The sequence below is a fragment of the Metopolophium dirhodum genome, chromosome 6 (genome assembly GCF_019925205.1).
Source record: "Metopolophium dirhodum isolate CAU chromosome 6, ASM1992520v1, whole genome shotgun sequence".
NCBI classification, from domain to species: Eukaryota; Metazoa; Arthropoda; class Insecta; order Hemiptera; family Aphididae; genus Metopolophium; species Metopolophium dirhodum.
Genome location: NC_083565.1, coordinates 13,970,946 through 13,998,610, shown reverse-complemented (window position 1 = coordinate 13,998,610; position 27,665 = coordinate 13,970,946). Strand labels below are relative to the sequence as shown.

General features: G+C 33.7%; 3 protein-coding genes across 3 annotated transcripts; 1 reads left to right on the top strand and 2 right to left on the bottom strand.

Moving 5' to 3' along the window:
* Positions 1-2,583: 2,583 nt before the first annotated feature.
* On the bottom strand, positions 2,584-4,812 carry LOC132946224 (uncharacterized). Its single transcript, XM_061016106.1, has 4 exons — positions 4,677-4,812; positions 4,395-4,553; positions 2,903-3,070; positions 2,584-2,757 (listed from the first exon to the last, which is right to left on the bottom strand). Exons 1-4 carry the CDS (start codon positions 4,758-4,760, stop codon positions 2,584-2,586), a joined length of 585 nt encoding a protein of 194 aa, XP_060872089.1. The 5' UTR covers positions 4,761-4,812.
* Positions 4,813-15,719: 10,907 nt separating this feature from the next.
* Positions 15,720-19,239, top strand: LOC132946307 (probable cytochrome P450 6a14). The gene is made up of 4 exons (XM_061016231.1): positions 15,720-16,743; positions 16,926-17,150; positions 18,451-18,702; positions 18,800-19,239. The coding sequence occupies exons 1-4, from the start codon at positions 15,834-15,836 to the stop codon at positions 18,970-18,972; spliced, it is 1,560 nt and encodes a 519-aa protein (XP_060872214.1). The 5' UTR covers positions 15,720-15,833; the 3' UTR covers positions 18,973-19,239.
* Positions 19,240-21,748: 2,509 nt separating this feature from the next.
* Positions 21,749-23,517, bottom strand: LOC132946138 (uncharacterized). The gene is made up of 4 exons (XM_061015978.1): positions 23,434-23,517; positions 23,163-23,318; positions 22,070-22,237; positions 21,749-21,922 (listed from the first exon to the last, which is right to left on the bottom strand). Exons 1-4 carry the CDS (start codon positions 23,515-23,517, stop codon positions 21,749-21,751), a joined length of 582 nt encoding a protein of 193 aa, XP_060871961.1.
* Between the last annotated feature and the right edge of the window lie 4,148 nt (positions 23,518-27,665).

Below are 27,665 nucleotides of genomic sequence, written 5' to 3'. Positions count from 1 at the left end.
TTAAGGTTTTATCAAGAAAAATTAAAAGCAATTGAATAATTTATAAGTTAGGTATATATTCATGGTTATTGGTTATTGTATATTATTATATCAAAATTCGAACAATTCTTAACATATCTAAATTAATAATGTATGTATCAATTAATGTAATATGATGTATTAGGTTTGTATGATATAGTTCAATTGTTTTTTCTAACAATGTGTTTTTTTTAACCATGTTATATGTTTGTTGTTATAGTTAGTATATCATAGTAAGTTTATTTTTTAATTTTAAAAATATTATATTTGCAATAATAATATTAGTGGAAATCAGTTATTTTATGATTTATCTACTAATGCGATAATACTTTTAAAAGATCTGATTTGAACTCATTGTTATGTCTACTTGAGATCCATCAGTACACTACAATGTTTACTGAAATATTGTGAGTTTTATTTTGTTATTTTATTTTTATTCAAGTTGTATTAAAAATTAAAATTTTATATTATTTTAGTTGAGAAATGACATTAAAGATTTATTAATTAATAAATATTATCTAAATAGTAATTACTAATAAATTACATTATTTATAATATAATTTAAAAAAAAATTATCTATTTTTTTATCTAGATAAATGTATGTGTATTTTTATCTTTATCTAGATAAAAAAAATGATGTTATATTTTATCTTATCCAGATAAATTTTGAATGAATTATCTGTTATCTTATCCAGATGATTTTTTGGTTATCTTTTCCCAACACTGATTATCAGGTAGGCAATCTACCTGCGGTAGATCACGGACCCCGTGCTGTTTGTACGTAAGTGTATGATTTAATTCAAAAATATCAAAGTTATACCAAGTTTGTCGTATTTTACCTCTGGTGGATTAATATAATCAATTAATACAAAATCCTAACCTAACCTGTTGCGTCACTGTTGTTTTTTTGACATCCAGATTTCCTACTTTTCCAGTGGATTTGAAGAAGAAAGAAAAAAGAAGGAAATCGGTATTCATTTTTATATATAGAGATAACCTGTAAGTTGAATTAATATTAAAATATTGTTATTTTTTATTCGTTTATATGATGATAAACAAAGCGTTAGAATTAAAATCCTATTTTTAACGGTTTTTCGTAATTTGTCGGTGGTTTTTACCTTGGCATTAAATCACTATTGAGAAAATCGAAAATGACCTCTCTAAAGTACCATCTCGATCCAATTTTCTAAATAATAAGATACTAAATGTTGAATGGTAGAAATTTTGTTTACAGGATAAAAAAAAAATAAACACCAATGTAAAACCACTAGATTCCTTGCTCCGCTCAGAATCTAAACAAATACAAATCTTTGACCGGGCAACTCTAGATGGGGCAGCTAGTAAAATTAAAATTGGTTCTCATCCTATTGAATAAATCGAAAGCAATGTGTAAGATTACATTGTACTAGTTCCAACATCATTATAATCACTTCTTTTAACTTTGTTCGAGACCTAGGGTTTCATTTTTCTCCAAACTTGTCCGCAAATTGCATTCAACGTATTTTATCTGAATTCAAATTGGAACGCGTGTTAAAAATCCTTTATTGCTCTTTAGTCTGAAGTCTGGAGTACGGATCCGTTTCTTTGGGAACCTCAATTATCTATAGATACCATAGCGATTGAAAGGGTTCAACGAAAACTCCTGTCAATTACTGTTTATTATTTTTAAAGATTTCTTCTTCTCCACACGCTTATGAATCTATTCACAAGGTTATATTTATCCAGCCTGGCTGAACGTAGGAGCTCGGCGAATATATCATATCTTTCTAAACTTTTATTAAATTCAGTTGACTTTCCTACACTTCTTTCACAAATCAATTTTGAAGTTCCCCCTCCTAATTCTAGATTTACTTGTCCCTTTGTTATTCCATTTACCACTTCTAGTTAAATACCAAACTCCCAACAATCACACTATATTATCATCTTATGCGTCTTTCCACTGAATACCCGCTTATAACTATCCATAAACTATTTATCTATACTGGGTCTTTTATTATTATTATTACTACTGTTACTATTGTCAATCAAACTAAAATATTCGTAAAAAAATGTTTACATTATCATATTTCAAACACTTTATGTTATAAAAATAAAATAATAATCATCATTATTTTAAATTATTTTAAATTGAAAGAAATTTACTTTTAATAAAAAAACAAAAAACAATTTTATGGTAACACCCATTATAATACCTATATAATATAAGGAATATTATATTCCTTATATTTCTTATATTATAAGGAAGAAGACAACATTTGAATAAAAAATTATACACGAAATTTAAAAAAAATATTTTGATTACTAAATTTACAATATAAATTAATAATAATAATGATAAAACAATTGATTATGATATTATATTACCATATATTTAAGTAAGTGCAATAATTGAATTACAATAAAACAAAATGTTTAACTCTTGAATATTTTTTAATAATGTGAGTAGGTAATGTATAATAGGATATAATATGAACAGACATACAAAATAAAATAATATTTCATTACACCACAGCTACTTTTAGGCATAACCTATGTACTAAGTATTAAGTTTCAATTCTTAGATAACTACACCTCCCATGGTCTTAACAATTCTACCTCATAAGCCACACAGCCTAGTAGTTTATTATCTTTGGTTTTTACTTTGCCTACATATTTATATTTTCCATAAAAGTATACTTTAGGAAAATTGCTGTCTTCAAGAAGTGCTGTGTCATAACCCGTTGATGTACTATAAGTACCCTGTAAATATTCAATAATAATTACAGATGATAATTTTTTTACTCGATCAAACGAATAATTTATGTTTTTGAATATATTAAAATGTTGATAGTTATGTAATTTCATACTATTTGAATTTACCACATTTGTAAATATTATATTTTACCATTGGTACTGGACAGTCCCCACTTGGAATATTAAAAGCTTTTTGAAATGTATACCAAGCATTTCCTAAGAGGAATTTTGCTTTAGAACAGGCATTAGTGGCAACGTAAACAATAGAATTTGTTTTCCAACCTCCAGTAGAACCCCAAGATGCAGCATTTCCATCAAACTAGGTAAACGACAATATAAAAACATATCCAAAATTATAGTGCATGGTGAAACATTTTTAAGATTTAATTGAAAATAATTAAATGTAATCGAATAATTAAAAAGTCTTATTTTCGTAATATTATATATTATAACTTATATTCTGTACATATCATGTGCTTTTGGTTGAAATTAGTTAATAACTATCGAAAAAAAACTTATTATATCTTAGACCTAAATGAGCTTTTCATATTTAAAAATGAAACGTTAGATCAATTGCAAGGTATTTTAATTATATTATATAAGGTACTATTATATATACATATATTAAAATATCTTTAACATTCACGTAAAAAGTTTAAAGTTAATATTGATATTTTAGTAGAAAAATATATTTTTGAAACTAATTAAGGTATAGGACGTAACAACTTTAGCTTGTTAGTATGCCTTTATATTTTATAAAGCTTGTATATATTTTAGTGCTGCAGTGAAATCTCACATCAGAGTAACTTTGGATGCTGACCTGATTTTTGTCCGGTTTAGTCGGATTGATCGTACTCCTCGATTAAAACAGTTTTTGTCGTCTGCTTGTTCATTGTTGTATTAATCTAAGCAAATTGCAAGCTATAGCCAGATTCTCGAATAGAAAAGGGATAGAAGCGCTGAGGTTACTTTTATATAAAACAGAGTATATATCCTCTAACTAGTGAACATGAAAGTTTCCAAATATTTTAATCCACATACATTTTTAACCGTTTTTAATTTTTGTTATTTGATTTAAAAATTGACCAATAACCCGAAATTTATACCAAATACTATAATATAACAACAAAAATAGCAATCTATTTTGTATCAATTTCAACCTTTATTCTACTTCAATGGTATTATAATTTATATTCGGTATATTTTGAAGCAATTTATTTTATATTATATTTAGTATGGTTTGCTTATCAATATGTGTTGTTTTGGACCTAAAGATATTCGATGGTGTGAGGTTGAATGAAGAACTAATTAAAATGATTTATATCATCAATTTTGAAGAACGAACTATAAAATGTAAAATGTTATGTGAAGTTATAACAACCACATGATAATTATTTTTTTACTTCAGTAGAGGTATGGGTCATGGCAGAAGAAAATAAATACAAGGTTTCATTATCAAATCTCTTGACCAGTATGATTGATGAATTACATTAATAAACATTACGTGAACATTCAAAATAACCCAACTTTAAACAAAAAAAGAATAGCATTATTTTTAATAAATATCTTATTATTGTAAATTATCATTATTATAAACAGTTCCATTGCAAACCAAAATATTATATTTCTTAAAATTCACTTACTACTAATGAATCGTCAAAAATTACTCCTCCTACTGTAAAATTACCCCTGAGTTCTGTAATATTGGATGACTTTTTATTCAAATATAAATGCACTTGCATCGGTAGATGTTTTGAGTCTTCACATTGGCGAATTGCGTTGAATACCATTCGATATTTTCCCTGTAATTTATTAGAAAACGTATGTATCATAATTAAAACATAACTCAAATTATCAATAACATTTAATAATCGATAATATGTTAAATGTCCCTTTTAATAAAATGCGAGAACTTTTTAACTTACCAAAGGTAAGTTAGGCCTAAATAAGGATTGTGCGTTTGAGACAAAAATAAAACCAATACAAATATACAATTTTATTAGAATCATTTTTATAAAACACTTATATTAGATGATCAACTAATATTGAGATATATTGAGCTTTAATGAATGTGAGAATGAAATTAAGTAACAAAGTATAATAATATGTGATTGATACATTTAAAAATAATTTTAATTCCGGTTATTTAATATGAGTAGTAGTTTCAATTGATAGCGACTACTTAACATATAATTATTATAACAATGTAAAATAATACAATAGGATTTTGTGGTTGATATCTGTATAATCATTAAGTTATTATGTGATTAAAATAACACACTGTTGTAATACTAAAAACCCGACTAGCAATATATAACCTAATAAAAATAAAATACTTCAAATATAATACTAAAAAATTGGCTCTAATCATCGTCCATAAATTCTATTTTTAAATTATTATTTTATTGTTTTAGTTTTAGAGTGGAGTGATGAATGTATTAATTTTACAATCATGTGTGTTTTTCATATTTTTATTTTAACTTAGATAATATGTTTTGGGAATGGATCCAACTTTGATTGTATATTCTGATAGAAAATTGGATCTAATTTGTATATTTAACAGCTGTTAATTAAAAATTCTGAATACTTTTTTAAAATAAACTGGAAAAACAAAACAAAAAAAAAAAGGTGGATAAGTGGATGTCGCTCTGCTGTACAGTAGGTTACAAGTGGGTCACTGTAATGGATGGTGTTAAATTTAATATCATTGTATAAGAAAAACGATTCTGAGCGAAAACGGTCAGTCAGCCTATGATAGGAGCCTATGAAATAAGTATATTTAATAATATTATTGTGAATAAAGTAATTTATATATAACCTATTTACGTGGAGCCTTGTTTTAAATTTTCAATCCTTAGCCATAAAAGTTAAACATTTTATACATTTTTAACTACAAAATAATTAATAGAGAAAAAAAAACTATAATAATTGAAAACTGACTATGTCCGTAAACAGCTCAAAATGAGTGAAAATATTTTCAAAATTTTATGGTGTATAGAAAATGCTAATATAAACATTCAGTGAAATGTTCAAGTATCTACAGTCATTCGTTTTTTAATTACAATAAAATAAGAATATTGTTACATGAGAAATCGAGTGAATATCAAATGTTGTAAAAATATAAATTTCAGACGCTCATAAAAATTTAATTTAAGTTTCTTGTAGACATTTTTTTTTTTTGATAAAGGTAGACAAACTTATGAGTAATCTTATATTACATTTTCAAATCTTAGATTTAAAAAGAAAAATTTTTATGAATTCTCAACTCAAAATAATTTGCTAATTTCCGTATTTTGTCAAAATTTGAACTTTAAATGCTTATAAATAAAAACTGTGACTAAGGATTTTTAATTTTTTTCATCTGCCTTTGAAACAATAACCTAGGAGCCTTCTATTAAATTTTCAAGCTATTTTACCCAACAAATAAAATTTTATTGATATTTATAGAAAAAAAAACTATAATAATTGAAAACTGACTATGTCCGTAAACAGCTCAAAAAGAGTCAAAATATTTTCAAAATTGTATGGTGTATAGAAAATGCTAATATAAACATTCAGTCAAAATTGCATGTCCCTACGGTCATTTGTTTTAGAGTTTTTCGATTTTATCGAAAACAGATTTTGCGTAAAATTTTCCGTTTTTCCTTAATTTTTCACTCGATTTCTCATGTAATGATTTTCTTATTTTATTGTAATTAATAAACGAATGACTGTAGATACTTGAACATTTCACTGAATGTTTATATTAGCATTTTCTATACACCATAACATTTTGAAAATATTTTCACTATTTTTGAGCTGTTTACGGACATAGTCAGTTTTCAATTATTATAGTTTTTTTTTCTATAAATATCAATAAAATTTTATTTGTTGGGTAAAAAAGTGTGAAAATTTAATATAAGGCTACTGATATATCGTTCTAATAGCAGTTGAAAAATATCAAAAATACATGGGCATAATTTTTTTTTATAAGCATTTAAAGTTCAAATGTTGACAACATTTATCAAATTTATAATTTATTAATTATTTTGTAGTTAAAAATGTATAAAATGTTTAACTTTTATGGCTAAGGATTGAAAATTTAAAACAAGGCTCCACGTAAATAGGTTATATATAAATTACTTTATTCACAATAATATCATTAAATATACTTATTTCATAGGCTCCTATCATAGGCTAACTGACCGTTTTCGCTCAGAATCGTTTTTCTTATACAATGATATTAAATTTAACACCATTCATTACAGTGACCCACTTGTAACCTACTGTACAGCAGAGCGACATCCACTTATCCACCTTTTTTAAATTATTTTTATACACATTTTTTAAGTATTTGCATGAACTCACAGTCCAACTCATAGTTTATTGTTGTATTCAACTACAAATATGTATAATATTCAATGACTAGGCAGAAGTGAACAACAATAACTCGTTCACCTTGTCTACCCCTTCCACTAATCGTTGTTGACTATACACATCTTAATTGATAACAAACAGTACCACTCTAAACCTATTTAAAGTACTTGGGTGTATAATATGGCGGAATACAGTTGAAACTTGTAATGAAAACAGACGGTTGTCTTTTAGGTTATACTTGAATAATTCGTTTATTTTCATCAACTAATATTTTAACAATATTTTTGATCCAATTTTTACAATATTTTCTTTTACTGATCAATATTAAAAGAGTTTACAAAAATACAAATGATTTATCTGGGAATACATTTAGTGGTGGGAATCATACATTGAACTCACGATGTGGGTCTGTGGATTGGTATGAGGTATATGTCTGTGGGGCAGCCTCGTGGATGTCGTACTGCTCCGGTCGTGATGGTACAACGGGGTACAGTCGGGTGACGGCGGCGGCGACGGCTCGGCGTTCTCGGATAGACCTACGTAACGGGTTGGACGACGGCGGCGATGGCTCGACGTTCTCAATAATGGTAGCGGCACAACTGGGTCCGGACGGCGGCGGCAACGGCTCGGCGTTCTCGGATAGACTTACGTAACGGGTTGGACGACGGCGGCAACGGCTCGGCGTTCTCGGATAGGCTTACGTAACGGGTTGGACGACGGCGGCGATGGCTCGACGTTCTCAATGACGGTATCGGCACAACTGGGTCCGGACGGCGGCGGCAACGGCTCGGCGTTCTCGGATGAACTTAGCGGCACAACTGGATCAGACGGCGGCGGCGATGGCTCGACGTCCTCAATAACGGTAGCGGTACAACTGGGTCCGGACGGCGGCGGCAACGGCTCGGCGTTCTCGGATAAACTTAGCGGCACAACTGGATCAGATGGCGGCGGCGATGGCTCGACGTCCTCAATAACGGTAGCGGTACAACTGGGTCCGGACGGCGGCGGCGACGGCTCGGCGTTCTCGGATAAACGGGCGTAACGGGTTGGACGACGGCGGCGATGGCTCGGCGTTTTCAACAACGATAGCGGACAGGGTAGCCAACTGGACGGATGAACGTCACTAGTTGGTGGGAACAGTCTGTGGCATCACCGTATCTGCCGGTCATTAAATACCGGCCGGCTTCTGCAGACTGGAGGCAAGGCGCTGTTCTATTGTTTGGCGGAAGTTCCCGTGTCTACCGGTCACAAAGTACCGGCCGGTTTACTAGCTCGCCGCACTCAGCGAAGGGGACGAAGGGTGCTGTTGCTGTGCTCGTTGGCCCATACTTATGTTAAGTCTGGCCGTAGCGATAGGGGTGGTGTTATGGTAGCGGTTTTGGTCTCTTTGGGTGGTCCGGTCGTACCTAAAACCACTTAAAATATCCTGGGAGATAGCTCTACTGGTCTGGATTCTGGATTACTTTCAACTTTGGTTTTAAGTTGAGGGGTTTTTATTTAATCAGTGATTTCCCGGAGGGCGGCAGGCGTCCGGAAATCGGGTACTGCATGGGCGCTATCTGTGGCTGTGCGGGGCGGTTGGGTTTGGGCGTTCGCCGATGTTTCGCCGACTCTGTAATCGCACGAGCGCGCGGTAGTCTTTGCAGGTGACGGTGGGGTAACGGGCCACGAGAGTGCGCCACCTAAATGGGCACTCCGTTTTATCCCGTTACATAGTCCCCTTTTTTAGTTTTACATGAATAGTGAGATACGAGTTATTCTGTAAAACTAAAAACTTTAGATGTGGTGGGTTTCTTCATTGCCGATGTTGTTGTTTTAACGATTTTATCTGTCTTGTCTTTTCTTTGTACATCTGTATTTTGAGCTGGGTCTTGGACATTCCTTCGAACTCTTTCATGAATTTCTTTGCTGTGAATACTGTCTCCTTGAGCTTACTATAGGCTCCTTGATCCCTATTCCACATCGTTTGCACTGTATTCTTTAGATGCTCGGTTTCTGGGCTCTCACCTCCCGGGCTGCTGTTCTCTGGTTCGCTGTTCCTTTCGAGTTCGCCGTCACTCTCTGGTAGGTGGTCACTCTCGGGTAGGGGAGACGTGGTTATCTTGATGGTGTCTTCGGGTTCAAGTTCATAGCTATCCGTGACGATTGTGCTGGTGGGTGAGGTGATCACCAATTCTGCCTCGGTATTGGCAGGTTTGACCTCGATGACGGTTGGGTTCCTGACTGCTAATATTGTCTCCGGCATCGTCCAGGTGGGTTCGAGGGTATATTTAGTTCTCTTGGCTGCTTCTTCCCGATAAAACTTCGCTACCCTTTTCTTTTGTTCCCCATTGAGGTGTTGGTCAATGTGGGTAACTTCTAACTTATTGATGGGTCGGAGTTTTCCCAGGGGAATCCGGATGAACATCTCCATTTTATTTTCCTAAGGGGAAAGGTGTTAATTTCATAATTTGATTGGTTAGTATCACAAACAGAACATAAAGTAGTTAGCCACAGTTTTTTTTTTTTTTCTTTTTTTTTTTTTTTTACTTTGTTTTTTTTTTTTTTTTTTTTTTTTTTTTTTTTTTTATTGTATAATTGTTAATGTTCAACTGGTACCCCATCGGGCAGTCCCACTTCGTGGTACAGTTTGATATTTTTTAAGTTGTATGTGCGTTGGGTTCCACTCTGAGTACGTATGGTTACCGTATTGTTTTGGTGTACTTCGTGGATCTGATAGGGCCCGTGGTACAATAAGAATAACTTATGCGTCTCGTGGTCCTCAGCTGACGATAGCCGGTGTTCCTTGACTAGTACCTTCATTCCGACTTCGTATTTCGGAAAAGTTTTGCCTTTGTCCTTTAATCTGTTTCGCAATTGTGCCTGTTTCTGAGTCTTCTTGATCACTATTTGAATGACATCCGGGACAGGTTGATCATCTTTGTATGGTGGGAAAGTGACGAGTTTGGTGATGGGCAGTTGGGTGTTTTGTCCAAACATCACATATTGAGGCGTGTAGCCGGTGGATGAGTGATTGGTGTGGTTAACCCAAAATTCAATATTGTTCAACCATCGCAACCAGTTGGTATGCTGTTTGTGACAATATGTTCGTAGTAACCTACCAATTTCTCGGTTCGTTCGCTCCACCGGGTTACTTTCAGGGTGGTATCCCGTGGTATGTACAATTTTGACTTTTAATCCTTCCATGATCCTGCTCCACTTATGGCTTGTAAACTGCGTCCCATTGTCCGTGAGAATCTTCTGGAACAGTCCAACCGTTGGTATGTAATCCGTCACTATCCTCTTGACTATAGTGTCCGTTGTTGCGCGTTTTAGTGGATATAGCTTAACGTACTTAGAGAATAGGTCCAAAATGGCTAGGATGTATCGGCACCCTCCTTGTCCCCTGGGTAGTGGTCCCATCAGGTCTGCCGATACCATTTCGAGTGGCTTCTCTGGCAACAGACTTAGTGTCGGTCCCCTGGCTATCCGGTTGCTGATTTTGGTCCGCTGACAAAGATCACAGGTTTTGATGATCCTTTTGATCGTTTGATACATGTTTTTGAATTGGTGATTCTGTTGTAGCAGTTTGTATGTTTTATAAGTACCGCAATGTCCGTAGATCTGGTGCGTCTCGACGACAAGTGATGGTACGAGTTCTTTCGGCACAATGACCTGATATTCCCCTTGGTGGGATTTGCGGAACAGCAATTGATTATGCTCGATTAAGTTGTGATCTGCTCGGCGATCTAGTCGCTGTCTCAGCTTGGTAATATATTCGTCGGCTTGTTGTACTGTGTGCAGTTCCTTGAATTTCTCCCTTAGTTCTGGACTGTAGTTTAATATGGCTAATTTGTTGATGACGATGGTCCGATCTTTTATCGACATTTCGTCCGTGGGTGATTGCGGGTAACGAGTCAATGTGTCAGCTCCGACATTTTCTCGACCTGGCACATGTGTTATCTCCAGCTGGTATTCCTGTAAGAATGTAGCCCACCTCACCAGTCTTGCATTTAACAGCTGACATGTGTTTAGGAATGTCAAAGCATGATGGTCTGTCAATACGTTGACTTTGTGTCCTAACAGATAGTGACGGAACTTTTTGCAAGTGAAGACTATCGCTAACAGCTCAAGTTCCGTTGTGTTGTAGTTCCTTTCAGCAGCATTAAGGGTTCGGCTGGCGAATCCTAGGGATTGGTGGTGTCCGTCTTCCTCTAGCTGGTACAACTCGGCTCCAACATGGGTGGTGGATGCGTCCGTATTGATATAGAATTCTTTGGTAAAGTCGGGAAATTGAATCATGATGTCTTCCAGAAACTTTGATTTAATATTTTCAAAAGCCTGTTGTTGTTGATTTCCCCACTTCCATTTTGCATCCTTTTTCGTCAATAAGCTTAACTGTTCGGTGTCTTGAGATAAATCCCTAATAAATTTACGGTAAAAGTTTATGAATCCTAAAAAAGATTGGACTTGTTTCTTCGTTTTCGGAGGTTGAAAATTTTGTATTGCTTGGACCTTATCCGGGTCCATAGTAATCCCTTTTTCGGATATTATATGTCCTAAAAAGACTATTTGGTTTTTTAGAAATTGTGATTTTTTCCTGTTGATGGTGATGTGATGTTGATTCAATTTTTTAAAGATACTTTCAAGGTGTTGCATGTGTTCCTCGAAGTTACGTGAAGTGATGTGGATGTCATCCACATAAATTGCTGCAAATTGGAGTATTTCTGGCCCTAATACCTGGTCGAGTATTTTCTGGAACTCTGCCACAGAATTGATTAAACCAAAGGGTAACACCTTAAACTGGTAATTCCTCCCTCGATGTAGAAAAGCTGTTATCTCCCTACACTCCTCTTTTAATGGACATTGCCAGTATCCGGCGGTGAGATCAATAGAACTAAGATACTTCATGCCGCGGAACTTCATCAGTGTCTCCTCCATGTTGGTGGGGCACTCCCGGTCTGGTATAATCATGGTGTTGATTTTCCGTGCATCAAGACAGAGCCGGATGTCGCCATTTTTCTTCTCTGTGCAAACAATCGGTGATGACCATGGTGATGTAGACTTTTCAATAATTTCTAATTTGAGCATTCTCTGTATTTCTGCGTCCACTTTGGGTATCCTGGACACTGGTATGGGATACTGTTTTTGATGGATAGGGTCCCCTGCCTTCACTCGTATCTGGCACTGGAATGTTTTAATTTTCCCTGGTTTGTCTGAAAATATTTCATCATATTTGTCGAGTAATGATATAAATTGTTGTTTCTCATCACTGGTAAGATCTACTTGGTCTTCTTCTGGATTTTCGTTTATCTCTACATTGAGTAAGTGCTCCTGGGCGCTGATCACTCTTGGGTTTTGGTTGGCGAACGGTATTTTGTGTATGGTCTGGTCAATCTTGAATTGAATAACTTGTTCTTTGAATTTGATTTGAGCGTCATATTTTTTCAATATATCAGCTCCAATTATCCCTTTTTCATTGAGATTCTCCACCTGAATGAAATTGGTTTGGATATACTCGTTCCCTATTTTGCACTCACAGAAAATCTGCTTTGATACTTTGCATATCTTTTTTCCGACCGCGTTACTGATTTGGATCCCGGTCACTGGAAGCTGTGGGATTTTTGGATTTTTGTTAGTGATAATATCTACCACCTCCTTCGTCAGTACACTGATTGTCGCTCCAGTGTCGATGAGTAGGGTGACTTCCTCCCCTTCTATTGTACATTGAATATACGGACTAACTGATTGATTAGTGGTATTCAATGAGTTGATTGCATGTTGTTCATTGCCACTAGATCCTGCTTGCTCTTCACTATTCGTTGCCACCTGTTGGATTTTTTCCGTTTGTGGTGTGCTGTTTTGTTGGGTCTCTCCTCGCTTGTCATTGCTGCGGTATGGTTGGTTGTTCCAACGGTTATTGCGTGGTGGCATATTGCTCCAACCATTACTCCGCTGGTTGTTCCAACTGTTGTTGTTTTGAGTATGGCTGTTGTTGTTGGATTCGTTTTGGTTAGTTTTTTGATTATTTGCTTTGTTTTCCGTGGGTTGATCACTTTGCTCTTCCTCACCTAGTATCTTCATGGCTGTGAGTATCGTACATTCGGGTAGTGACACCAATATTGCTCTGAGGTATCCTGGGTAGTGTCTTGCTATGTGCTTTACAATTTCGTTCTCAGACAATCGTGGTACTTCTAAGTGTCGAAGTTTGGTTGCCCACGTGGCAAAATGTTCACGGTAGTTGGTGTTGTTTGGTATGTGCTTTGTACTCAGACATTGACTCCATACCTGGATTTGTATTTCCCTGGACCAAAATTCGTCAATAAACGCCTTCTTGAAATCATCATAATTGGTGAGTTGGAATCGGATGGTAGAAAACCAATTTGATGCGGTTCCTTTTAAACAATCACCCACAATAATTATTTTCTCACCGACGTATGATTGTTTTACTGCAAAATATTCTTCCAGTCGGTACAGAAAATCTATTGGGTGTCCATCGCGGTTGTTTCCATAGAATATCGGACGCGATATCTCAGTGTTGTGTATTTGTTCCTTTTTATTATTACAGTCATTATGTACTGGTTGTCTACTGCTATTCTCATATTTCAGTTTTATATCATGGAGTTGAGCTTCAATCAAATCGATTTTCCTTTCGTAGTTTTCCACAACTTCTCCGATTTTCCGGTTACTCTCGTCTTCTAGGTTGTTGCACTTTTCTTCTAACTTGTAAATTTTCTGCAACAGCTGGTCAGCTAAATATTGACCGTTTCTCTCCACTTCCGCTCTGAACGCGTTGAAAGCCTCTTCGGATATGTTTTTCTTCGGTGCCATTGTTAGAGATGTAGTTTTCTTCTTAATCGACACGAAGTAGTTTTTCTTCTAAATAACGATGTAGTTTTCTTCTCGTAGGTCGAAGTGGAATTTCTTCCTAATCGAGCACTGCAGTTGGGCGCCAATGTAATGAAAACAGACGGTTGTCTTTTAGGTTATACTTGAATAATTCGTTTATTTTCATCAACTAATATTTTAACAATATTTTTGATCCAATTTTTACAATATTTTCTTTTACTGATCAATATTAAAAGAGTTTACAAAAATACAAATGATTTATCTGGGAATACATTTAGTGGTGGGAATCATACATTGAACTCACGATGTGGGTCTGTGGATTGGTATGAGGTATATGTCTGTGGGGCAGCCTCGTGGATGTCGTACTGCTCCGGTCGTGATGGTACAACGGGGTACAGTCGGGTGACGGCGGCGGCGACGGCTCGGCGTTCTCGGATAGACCTACGTAACGGGTTGGACGACGGCGGCGATGGCTCGACGTTCTCAATAATGGTAGCGGCACAACTGGGTCCGGACGGCGGCGGCAACGGCTCGGCGTTCTCGGATAGACTTACGTAACGGGTTGGACGACGGCGGCAACGGCTCGGCGTTCTCGGATAGGCTTACGTAACGGGTTGGACGACGGCGGCGATGGCTCGACGTTCTCAATAATGGTAGCGGCACAACTGGGTCCGGACGGCGGCGGCAACGGCTCGGCGTTCTCGGATAGACTTACGTAACGGGTTGGACGACGGCGGCAACGGCTCGGCGTTCTCGGATAGGCTTACGTAACGGGTTGGACGACGGCGGCGATGGCTCGACGTTCTCAATGACGGTATCGGCACAACTGGGTCCGGACGGCGGCGGCAACGGCTCGGCGTTCTCGGATGAACTTAGCGGCACAACTGGATCAGACGGCGGCGGCGATGGCTCGACGTCCTCAATAACGGTAGCGGTACAACTGGGTCCGGACGGCGGCGGCAACGGCTCGGCGTTCTCGGATAAACTTAGCGGCACAACTGGATCAGATGGCGGCGGCGATGGCTCGACGTCCTCAATAACGGTAGCGGTACAACTGGGTCCGGACGGCGGCGGCGACGGCTCGGCGTTCTCGGATAAACGGGCGTAACGGGTTGGACGACGGCGGCGATGGCTCGGCGTTTTCAACAACGATAGCGGACAGGGTAGCCAACTGGACGGATGAACGTCACTAGTTGGTGGGAACAGTCTGTGGCATCACCGTATCTGCCGGTCATTAAATACCGGCCGGCTTCTGCAGACTGGAGGCAAGGCGCTGTTCTATTGTTTGGCGGAAGTTCCCGTGTCTACCGGTCACAAAGTACCGGCCGGTTTACTAGCTCGCCGCACTCAGCGAAGGGGACGAAGGGTGCTGTTGCTGTGCTCGTTGGCCCATACTTATGTTAAGTCTGGCCGTAGCGATAGGGGTGGTGTTATGGTAGCGGTTTTGGTCTCTTTGGGTGGTCCGGTCGTACCTAAAACCACTTAAAATATCCTGGGAGATAGCTCTACTGGTCTGGATTCTGGATTACTTTCAACTTTGGTTTTAAGTTGAGGGGTTTTTATTTAATCAGTGATTTCCCGGAGGGCGGCAGGCGTCCGGAAATCGGGTACTGCATGGGCGCTATCTGTGGCTGTGCGGGGCGGTTGGGTTTGGGCGTTCGCCGATGTTTCGCCGACTCTGTAATCGCACGAGCGCGCGGTAGTCTTTGCAGGTGACGGTGGGGTAACGGGCCACGAGAGTGCGCCACCTAAATGGGCACTCCGTTTTATCCCGTTACAAACTGCGCACTTGGATCTATACTTTAGTACACGAATGTTTTGGAAAACTCTTTTCGTTTTAAAATAATAACAATAATTACAACAGAAATATTTATAGATCCACGCGATTTCGTTACAACATGATTGACGTGATTTCGAGTTCGATCATCGGACTGTTAAGCTCCGTGTACGTATTATACGCGGCAGTCTTTCTGTCGATCGCCTACTACTTTTCGACGTCCACGCACGACAAATGGCACAAACTGAACGTGCCCCACATAAATCCCTTACCGCTGTTTGGCAACTCGATGAACATGGTCTTGACCAGGGAGCACCCAATGGACTTTTACGCCGGTATTTACAACCGATTCCCGGACGAAAAGCTTTGCGGTTTCTATCAGATGACCACGCCGTTCTTGATGATCCGCGATCCGGAACTGATCAACAACATAATGGTTAAAGATTTCTCGTACTTTACCGACCACGGTTTCGAAATTGACCCGTCGGTGAGCATCTTGGCCAACAGCCTGTTCATGTTGAATGGCGATCGGTGGAGAACGATGAGGCAGAAGCTCAGCCCCGGGTTCACCTCGGGCAAACTGAAGGACACGCATGACCAAATCAAGGAGTGCATCGACCAGCTAATTAACGTCTTCGACAACAATCTTAAGGTTAGCGATCACTTCGAAGTACGAGAGATAGTTGGAAACTTCTCGACAGATGTCATCGGTATGTCGGCTTTCGGTTTGAAATTGGACACGATAAGAAATGGAAATTTGGACTTCCGCAAGTTCGGTAAGAAAATATTCCAGGCGGACTTCAAACAGCTCTTTGTCCAGGCTTTGCTGTTGTTTTGTCCAAAGCTGGTGTCAATGCTTAAGCTGAAACAGTTTCCGGACGACGCCGCTGAGTTCTACGGATCTATGTTCAGAGACGTCCTCGAGTATAGGGACCGTAACAACGTCATCAGGAACGACGTCACGCAAACCCTGATACAGGCTAAGAAAGATTTAGTGACAAATAACGACGGAGACGACTCGACATCCGAAAGTATATTTACAGCATAATATATACCATAATAATAATAGACAATAGTACATAATGCCACGAACAATATTTTAAAACACTATTTATATTGTTGTTATGATGAAATATAATATTATCTAATAGACACCTACTCGCGATGATCACCATAATATTATTATGTTAATAAACCGGATTTTGTTTCACAGACAAATGGACTGAAATGGACATAGTCGGAAACGCGATACTGATGTTTGTCGCTGGTTCCGAAACAGTTTCTATCACGATATGCTTTTGTTTATACCAGTTGGCATTAAACAAAGACGTCCAAGACAAACTGCGCGAAGAGATAGTAACGACAAATGCGAAACACGGTGGACAGCTGAACAACGACTTTTTGACCAATCTCCATTACACCAATATGGTTTTAGAGGGTAATGAATAATAATATATAAATGTATATTTCAGTACGGCATCGATACTTTAGTTTCAAATCGTTTTATTTTGGTCAGTTGCATCAGACCTGTTGGTACGTGAGAATATAATATATTCAGTGTTCGGACTTATCTAGATAATTATTTGTTCATCTTTTATCTTATCTAGATAAATAGTTACAAGGTATCTAAACGTTAATCTTAGAACATTTTTTTACTTATCTAAATGAATTCATCTAGATACATTTTTTATTGATAAAATCGCGAATTTGTACAAACGCATTTAAATATTTATACAGATTATCAAACCAAGTTTATGGTTTATAAATAATGTAATTATTTTTATTTATATCATCATTATTAATATTATGGTCTTAGTGCCCAACTAAAATATACCTAAATTTAAAACCCATTAAAAAAAATTGTATTTTTTTTTTATCCAGATAAAAAAGTATTTATCTTTATCTTTATCTAGATAAATATGAGTTAAGTTATCTTTTATCTCTATCTAGATACATTAGAGTTGCATTATCTTTATCTTTTTCTAGATAAAAAACTACTTATCTAATCCGAACACTGAATATATTATATTAATATTCCTTTTTGCGTATATAGTGCTACGGTGCGTTGTAAGTTGCGTCCCGCATTAAAAATAAACAAACGACCTAATAAATAACTAAACGTATATGAGTTGCGATTAGATTGCATACAAATAATATTATATTATAATATTACAGTTTAAGAGTTGCACTTAAATCTAGAAAAATAGATAAGTATCTCTGAATTTTTTGTTTTTAATCTCTAAACATTATTGTTACTCGATAGTAATTGATACCTATTTCGTCGTTTGTCAACAAACAATAAAACAGTTTTCTACAAACTTATCTGAGTAGGTACCTATAGGTACACCTACATAATATTGTCTATAAAATGATTAAAACAATATGTTGATAACATTTAAAAACATAAATATATTACCTACCTATTTATTTGTAACATATAAATAATATAAAAAATAAATATATTTAATACCTATGAATCTTCTAGACATTGACATTTGTCCATGCAAATGTTATTTATACTACATAAATTGTGGACCAGCATTTCCCTATGTACATCGGATACCTAAATAGTGGTGAAAACCTCAGGGCTTGACAGTGATTGAAAAAAATTCTGTTTCGATTTTGTATACCGGTTTTTAATTTTTTTGATTTTGGTTTCAAATTTTGAAACCGGTTTCAAGCCCTGGTAAAAATCTTGAACCCTAGGTAATAATAATAAATAATTATTAATATTTTAGAAGTCTCGCGTATGTATTCCATCACCATGATCTTATTCAGACGAGCGACGAAGAATTACCAAGTACCCGGTCAGTCGTTGGTCATTGAAAAAGGACAACATATCATCATACCAACGTATTCCATACATAATGACCCGAAATATTACCCCAATCCCGGCACTTTTGATCCTGAAAGATTTTCGACTGAAGAAAAAGCCAATCGGCGTAATGGCACTTACATTCCGTTTGGCGACGGGCCGAGATTGTGCATAGGTACAACTATGCTACCTATATACATTTAATGTGCACCGTTACCATTTTTAATCGTAATGCTCTTATAAACTATTTTTTAATAACAATTTTCAAATAGGTAAACGGTTTGCGGAACTAGAAATGAAATTGGTTCTATCAAAAATATTGTTGAAATATGAAGTCTTACCGTGTGAAAAAACAGAAGTACCTCTCAACATACGAGGTCCGGGAAGTATCGTCAATCCGAAAAACGGTATTTGGTTGAGCTTTAAACCAATCGTCGCAAATTAGCAAATTCTTTCAATACTATACATAATGACTGTTTTTTTTTTATATTATAATACTAATTACACTTGCAAAATACAATTCTCTAAACGCATGTATAATTACACATTTACACGTATCTATTATAAAAATAATAATATTATTTTAGTTTCATTTGTAAACTGTTAATTTTATTATAATTGTTATTACTTCAATTTAACTTATTGTTAGTTACGATTGTGTTTTGAACCCAGGCCTTTGTGTTATCAAAAATAAAATTAAAAAATAAAAATATCGATCTGCCGCTACTAATAAAATATACCTTGTCAGTTACTGCTCAGATGACGCAGTTTGATAATGGCCCTAATAATTCCATTGTAATTGTTAAATGACAAACAAATAAATATCACCACTGTTTATCTTGTAGTGTTCTCACACAAATCGATGTGCCACACCATTTATTTTTAGTCGGTGGTTCGAGCGTGTCGTGACACCTCGATTCATATGAGAATTTTGCAAAAAATACAACTTGACCATTTATTTTTACTGTAACGGATGACATCCGTTAACTCCTACGCAGTGTTGAGCCCAGATAACAAAAATAATATCTAGATAAGATAAAGATAATTTCGTTAACAATTATCTAGATTTAGATTCAGATGATCATTTTTACTTTTATCTAGATAAAGATAAAGATACATATTTTTTTTATCTAGATATCATAATAGATATTTTTATTTTTTGTTTAAAATGCGCAAAAAATAAATATATTGCTTAATTATTTTATACAAATTCTTTTAGTATTTTACTATTTTATGACCATTAATTTTAATAAACAAATTTTTCTATACAATTCCTTATTTTAATTGTTAAACAATGATTTATTTCTGTGTACCTACTTTTTTACTTCAACTCAAACTGAATATGGAAATACTGTAAGACTTATTAATTTTTTTCAATCATCACTAATTGGTAACTTATATTATATTTTTTAAGAAGTCAAAACTCAAAACGCTATACCTACAATTATTATCCTAATTTAATAAATAATAATTGCATGCAAGTATCATTAGGATGACATCCACTTCAAAATAGAATTACATGTAATAAATTATAAAAAAACAATTGGTAAAAACATTTTTAAATGTATCCAAACATTGAAATATCAAAATAAACTTTTTAATTATCAATAAACTTCAATAACATTTTGGAATTGTAATATATAACTAGGTATATAAGTTTAGTATCTTAATTAAAACAAAATTCCATTGATATGATGTTTAAATATAATATTTATAATTTTAAATATCAATTAAACAAAAAGTATTTTAAAAAAAGATTTTTTTTTAATATACATAACAAATTATTTTAAAATAAATCAGCTGACAGTACAGTTTACACTTTACAGCTAATATGGAAGTATACATAAATACGTTCAAGGTTGAAGGTTCAACGTTGAGCGACGACTGCGAGTGAACGTTAGCAATTGAATAAGAATATAATATTATTGTTTTCGAGATATACCAAATATTATTATGTTCTGAGCTATTTATGTTCGATTTACTCTCCGGACACCGCCTCACTATCCAAAAATCAAGATAATATTATTATTATAACGTGAAGTTGTGAACGTCTAGCGGGACAGTGCCGAATTCCGAAGACTATACTATACTATAATTTATAATAATATACTACAGGTTAGATTATAATAGTATAACTATATAGAGTATAGAATATTTCCATTACGAGTTCACGAAATAATGTGCGCTTTTGAGTCTCCTACGTACATTACCGGGAATTGAGACTGAGGATAGTTGTTTGGTTAATGGGTTACTGTGAGAGTTTAATTTAATATGAAATTTAAAGTAATGTAATTTTTCTAATTGATTAAGGGTAGGAATTGTCAGGTGTTTGTGGAAATTATTGTTTGTGAAATACCAAGGAGAAGACGTTATACTAGTCGTCAGATGGATTGAAACGCTTGAAGCGTTTAATTGGATGGCCTTGCAGTACATAGTAAAATGCATGCTCGTAATCGAAATTTGTTCAATCTACTACGATGGCTGACCCGTCCTCTAAGTGATAGAAAGGACCATAATAAATACAATAAATGAGTGTATAGTTAATAGTTATGATCCTTTCTATTGCTTAGAGGACGGGGCAGCCATCGTAGTAGATTGAACAAATTTTGGATACGAGCATTCATTTTAAATTCATCAGTATGGGCCAATCACTGACATCAGTATCTACCAAAATAATTAGCGCTAAACATTTTCCATTAATCACTTCAGTAACTGTAAGTGTTGAGAAAATTAATACAAAAAACGATTAATAATAATAAAACGAAATATCACCATATATTTTAGTATGTATAGTTGAATTACAATAAGACAAAATATTTATTATCGTAATATGGTAGACACTGGGGACCTCTTTCATAAGAGGGACACCTCTGGCTGGCGCTAAAATCCCTACATTGTTCGTGTCATATGTCTAACATAATTTTGTTGTTTTGAATAAGTGTTAATAAATATATATTCTCAATACTGAATACAATAACTTTGCACGTTATTTTTATTTGTTTTGGTTGGTTTATTTTTAAAATTAACTTTTAAGTATTTTTTTAATAATTTGTAATGTATAATACGCTATTGTATGAACAGATATACAATATTATATAATATTTTCCATTAATATTATCCGATTTTATTTCAAAATTTTTACTAGTTATACAATTTCATTACACCACAGCTACTTTTAGGCATTACCTATGTACTATGTATTAAGTTCCAGAACTTAGATACTATACCTCCCATGGTCTTAAAGCTTCTACCTCATAAGCCACGCAGCCTAGTAGTTTATTATCTTTGGTTTTTACCTTGCCTACATATTTATATTTTCCATAAAAGTATACTTTAGGAAAATTGTTGTCTTCCAGAAGTGCTGTGTCATAACCCGTTAATGTACCATAAGTACCCTGTAAATATTCAATAATAATTACAGATGATAATTTTTTTACTCGATCAAACAAATAATTTATGTTTTTGAATATATTAAAATGTTGATAGTTATATGTAATTTCATACTATTTGAATTTACCATATTTGTAAATATTATATATTACCATTGGTACTGGACAGTTCCCACTTTGAATATTAAAAGCTTTTTGAAATGTATACCAAGCATTTCCTGCGATGAATTTTGCTTTAGAACAGGCATTATCGGTTACATAAACAATAGAATTTGGTTTCCAACCTCCAGTTAAACTCCAAGATGCAGCATTTCCATCAAACTAGGTACACGATAATATAAAAACATATCCAATATTATAGTGTACAGTGAAACATTTTAAGATTTAATTGAAAACAGTTAAATGTAATCGAATAATAATTAAAAAAGTCATATTTTTGTGGTTATTATATATTATAACTTATTATTTGTACACATTATGTGCTTTTGGTTGAAATTAATTGATAATTATCGAAAAAAACTTAATAATATATCTAAGACCTAAATGAGATTTTCACATTTAACATTTAATAACGAAACTTTATATCAGTTGCAAGCTATTTCAATTCTATTATTTTAGGTACTATCAAACATACCTATTTTAAAATATCTTTAACATTCACGCAAAACGTTTATAGTTAGTATTTAAATTTAAGTAGAAAAATGTATTCTTGACTAATTAAGGTATAGGACGTAACAATTATAGCTTCTTAGTTTGTTTTTAAATTGTTTAAAGCTTTTATATGTTTTGTAGGTGAAGTCTCATATGATCATATCAGAGTAACTTTGGATGCTGACTGATTTTTGTCCGGTTTATTTAGTCGGACTGATCGTACTGCTCGATTAAAACAGTTTTTGTCGTCATTGTTGTATTAGTCTTAGAAAATTGTGAGCTATAGCTGGATGCTTAAATAGAAAAGTGTAGACGTGCTTGAGGTTACTTTTATATAAAACAGAGATAGAGGTATGGGAGTAGAAAAGAAATACAAGGATTCATACTAAATTTTGAATGAACATTATACCTCTTGTCTCCAGTGTGATTAATGTATTACATTAATATACATTACGTAAACATTCAAAGCAAACCCAAATTTACACAAAAAGAGAATAGCAATATTTTTAATAAATATAGTAGTATCATATATTACCGTTATTATAAAAAGTTCAATATTGCAATCAAAATATTATATTTTTAATAATTAACTTACTATTAATGAATCGTCAAACGGTACTCCTACTGTAAAATTACCCCTGAATTCTGTAATATTGGATGACTTTTTATTCAAATATAAACGCACTTGCATCGGTAGATGTTTTGAGTTTTCACATTGGCGAATTGCGTTGACTACCAATCGAAATTTTCCCTGTAATTAGAAAATATATGTATCATAATTAAAACATAACTCAAATTATCAATAATTTTTAACAGTCGATATGTAATATGTCCCTTTGTAAAAATTTGAGAACTTTTTAACTTACTAAAGGTAAGTTAGGCCTAAACAAGGATTGTGCGTTTGAGACAAAAATAAAACCAATACAAAGATACCATTTAGTTAGAATCATTTTTATATAACACTTATATTAGATGATAAACTAATATTGAGTCTTAATGTGAATGAGAATGACATCGAGTAACAAAATATAATATGTTATTGATTCATTTAAAAATAATATTTAACATGAGTAATAGTCCCAACTGACGGATTGCTTAATATCATGATATAATTGTTAAAATAATATAACAATGTAAAATAATACAGTATGATTTTGTGTTTGATAACTGTATAATCATTAAGTTATTAAGTTATTAAAATAACACAATGTTGTAAATGTTGTAATACTTAAAACCAGACTAGCAATAAAAAACTTCATAAAAAAATATTCAAATATAATACAACGATATTGGATCTAATCATCATCCTTAAATTATTATTTTATTATTTTAGTTTCAGAGTGGAGTGGTGAATGTATTGATTTTACAATGATATGTGTTTTCATATTCTTATTTTAACATAAATAATATGTTTTGGGGATGGATCCAACTATGATGGTAGATTCTGATAAAAATTCGGACATTTGACATTTGACATTGAAAATTCTCAACACTTTTTTATAATTAAATTCAGTTGAGGAAGAAAGACAAAATCTATATCATTTTTATTTGGGTTACTTAAAGGTTATATTCAATTTTATACTGTGTTTTAAAAATTGTCAAAATGTAAAAATAAATACAATTTACAGATTATTAACATTGATACGAATCTTTATTATATACTGAAATCATTTATGTGATTTATTTATGAAAAACTCCTTATTTGTCTTTTAAAAAATGTAATATGTACCTAAAACAATAAGAATTATTTGTAATATAAGATAACCCTGGGCCTCCACAAGAGTTTTTCTCAGTGAGGCCAAGTAATCTTTCAAAATTAATTTAAATTAAAAAAAAATAATATTGAAATGTTGTTGATATTTGACACGCATGAGTGATGTCTTAAAGTATTATGGGTTAATGTATTTTTTATTGTGTAAATAGTTTATCTATATCTATGTACAATGTACATTAGTACAATTACAATTTTGATTTAATCTATATAATTAAAATCACTTTTCCTGAATGAAACAGTTTCATCATCGCCTAGCCGGAACTGCCGAAGCTGTGGGTATGAAATTTGGCCAGTAGTTTCGTTTTATGATGTAGATACCCACTAAGAAAATATTTTTCAAAATTCGCATTTCAAAGAGAACCTCAATTAACGATTTTGAAATTTACTGTGGAAGTTGAAACTTTTTTTTGTTTATAAATGGTGGCTTTTGGATGCTGATTATAATTATTTATTTATATGTATTTTTTGTTTACAAATGGTTTCTATTGGTTACTCGGACTAATCAGGTATAAGATCATATCAAATCGTCGCGTTTGCATAGCCCCAATTATTGATGAATCTATATCTTAAAACCCAATATATATAGGTAATTATAATTAAAACAGTTTGCCAAAAAACATTAGGTACATTGAGCTTTGAAAATTGGATATAATCACGAAGGGCTTGTAATATTCTTTAAACCATGTATGATTAAATTCATGATTTAATAACTGCATATTAATTTGACTAATTTATATTTTTATTAATACATTTTATAATATATAAATATGATAGGTCGTCTACGCCGTAGAGTCTATATACATCTTAGCTTTACGCCTCCATCCATTCCTCAGTTTGTATCAGGAAAGTCCTGCATTATATAATCGTACAACTCTGTTTGTATTTTGAGACGGCCTTAGTCAATTGATAATCTGCGTTAGATATCACATTGACCATTTTCTTTAAGAGTACTACCTACGCAGCCAATAGGAATATACTATGTTCGACAAGACTCTGTTCCTCCTTGACTCACACCATTTCGGTAATCAGGTTGTTTTCTCTCAGACGTATGCTTAAGCGACAAGCGTTCATAGTTTCCGAATTTGGAACCTTGAAACGGATCTGATGCTTGTAACGGAGCAACTCCAACTAGCTTACCTACGCCGTGACAACTAGTGGTTATGCAATAAGGGACACACCTCAAATTATCTCGGACAATCTCAACTTATCAGGCAACTCACCAACCACCCGGTCGTCACACATACTCTGTAGTAGTACTTATAGAAAGGGGAGGTTGTACCAAACACGGGGATACAACCACCATCCCTGTAGCTTAAGTAGCAGCGGAAATATAAGAAAAACAGTACCGGCAGGAAACACAACTCGAGCGACAATATGCGACGTGTTTACTAGACGTCAAACGTCAAACGAACAATCTTCTCTTGAATCAAAACGTTCAAGTTACACCACCGCGATCTTATCATACTCTTATCTTGATATTATCCTTAATGGCCCAGAATGGCACTGTGTACGATTGACTGTTGAGGAGAGAACGCAGGCGCTAGTTCCGTGTCAATTCAATAGGTATATTTTTCGTTTAGTCGAATCTGTTATTCCGAATAAAATACAATTTTTATTTAAATATTGTACCTATACTTTTGGATTTCTTAAACTGTTTGTGATGACTGTGTCTCTGTTGCTTGCGGATAAAATGTGTCACTTGCACAGTTACACAGTAAGAAACAACGCTCCGTAAATAATGATAGTCAACTGATTATTTACAAGTGAACTTGGTTATGGAAAAAAATACCAGTGGAGGCGTGGAGAAATGACTAATGTTTTATTTGTATATTGAAAAATATTAAATAACGTAATCTTATATCCAAGTTACATCGTTATACAATACTATACAAACACCCAAGACGTCAGCTTGGGCACCATATATAAGAATATAGTATTTTAATCATTCACACACTTTTTTTTCATAATACATTTTAAACATTATTGATTGACTACAAAATAAATTAAATATGTATGAACATTTTAAATTTAATATTTTACTTATTTTTATAGATAATTAAATTTGTAATTCTTTTATTATTATTTTGATTTAGCTAGTAAAGTTAACTTATCAAAATACACTTATACAATATACAATTGCAAATAAATGATTTTGCAAGACACTTGGAATATGTTGGCCTTCCAGGTGATACAAAGTTCAGTTCGACATTTTAGGGGTGACGAAAAAAATGTCATAATAATGGAGAGGTCTCCTGCAATACCTTTAGAAATATTGGTCCAAATAATTTATTTTTATTTTTAATCATTATATTATTGAGTTAATAAAAATATTCAATAATTTAAACTTTAAAAAAAAATGTAAAATTAATTTGGTCTAGGAAGGGCTACTTGCAAAAATTAACTCGACACTCAAAGGGCTAATAATTAATATGATATCTTTTAATATCGTAATATTACTATACAAGCAAATAAATTGCAAACCAAAATATCAAATTTTTTTAAATTCGCTTACTATTAATGAATCGTTAGAATTTACTCCTACTGTAAAGTTACCCCTGAGTTCTGTAATATTGGATAACTTTTTATTAAAATACAAATTAATTTTCATTGGTAGATGTTTTGTGTTCTCACTTGGCGAATAGCGCGCGGAATATCAATCGAAATTGTGCCTATAGGCTATAATTAGAAAATGTATGTATCATAATTAAAACATAATACAAATTATCAATAATTTTTAACAGTAAAAAAGACATATTATGTCTCTTTTAAAAAAAACTTTTTAACTTACCAAAGGTAGGCCTAAATAAGGATTGTGTGTTTGAGACAAAAATAAAACAAGTACAAATATACAATTTTATTATAATCATTTTTATATAACACTTATAATAGCTGATGATCATCCAATTTTGAGAAATTTGAATGAAGTGAGTATGGAATCAAGTAACTAAGTGTAATTATATGTTATTGGCACATTTAAATAATATTCATTTAGACCATTTAACATGAGTAACAGTCCAAACTGACAGAGTGATTCTGGTTTTTGTTGTAACTAAAAATTACATTTTCACAGAATATTTATATTAACATTTTCTATGCACCATTGAATTTTCAAAATATTTTGACACTTGTTGAAGCTATTTACATTTTATGGGCATATGAAATGTTTGCTTGGTCGAAAAACTGAAAATTGTAATACAAGGTAACTTCTAACTTGTTTTTAGTAGAAATTAAAAAAAAGTTGAGTGAAAATCCACAATTATTTTTATGAGCTCTATTTTTATTAGTTTGAATTTTGACAATATTTCTAAAAATAACATGATTTAC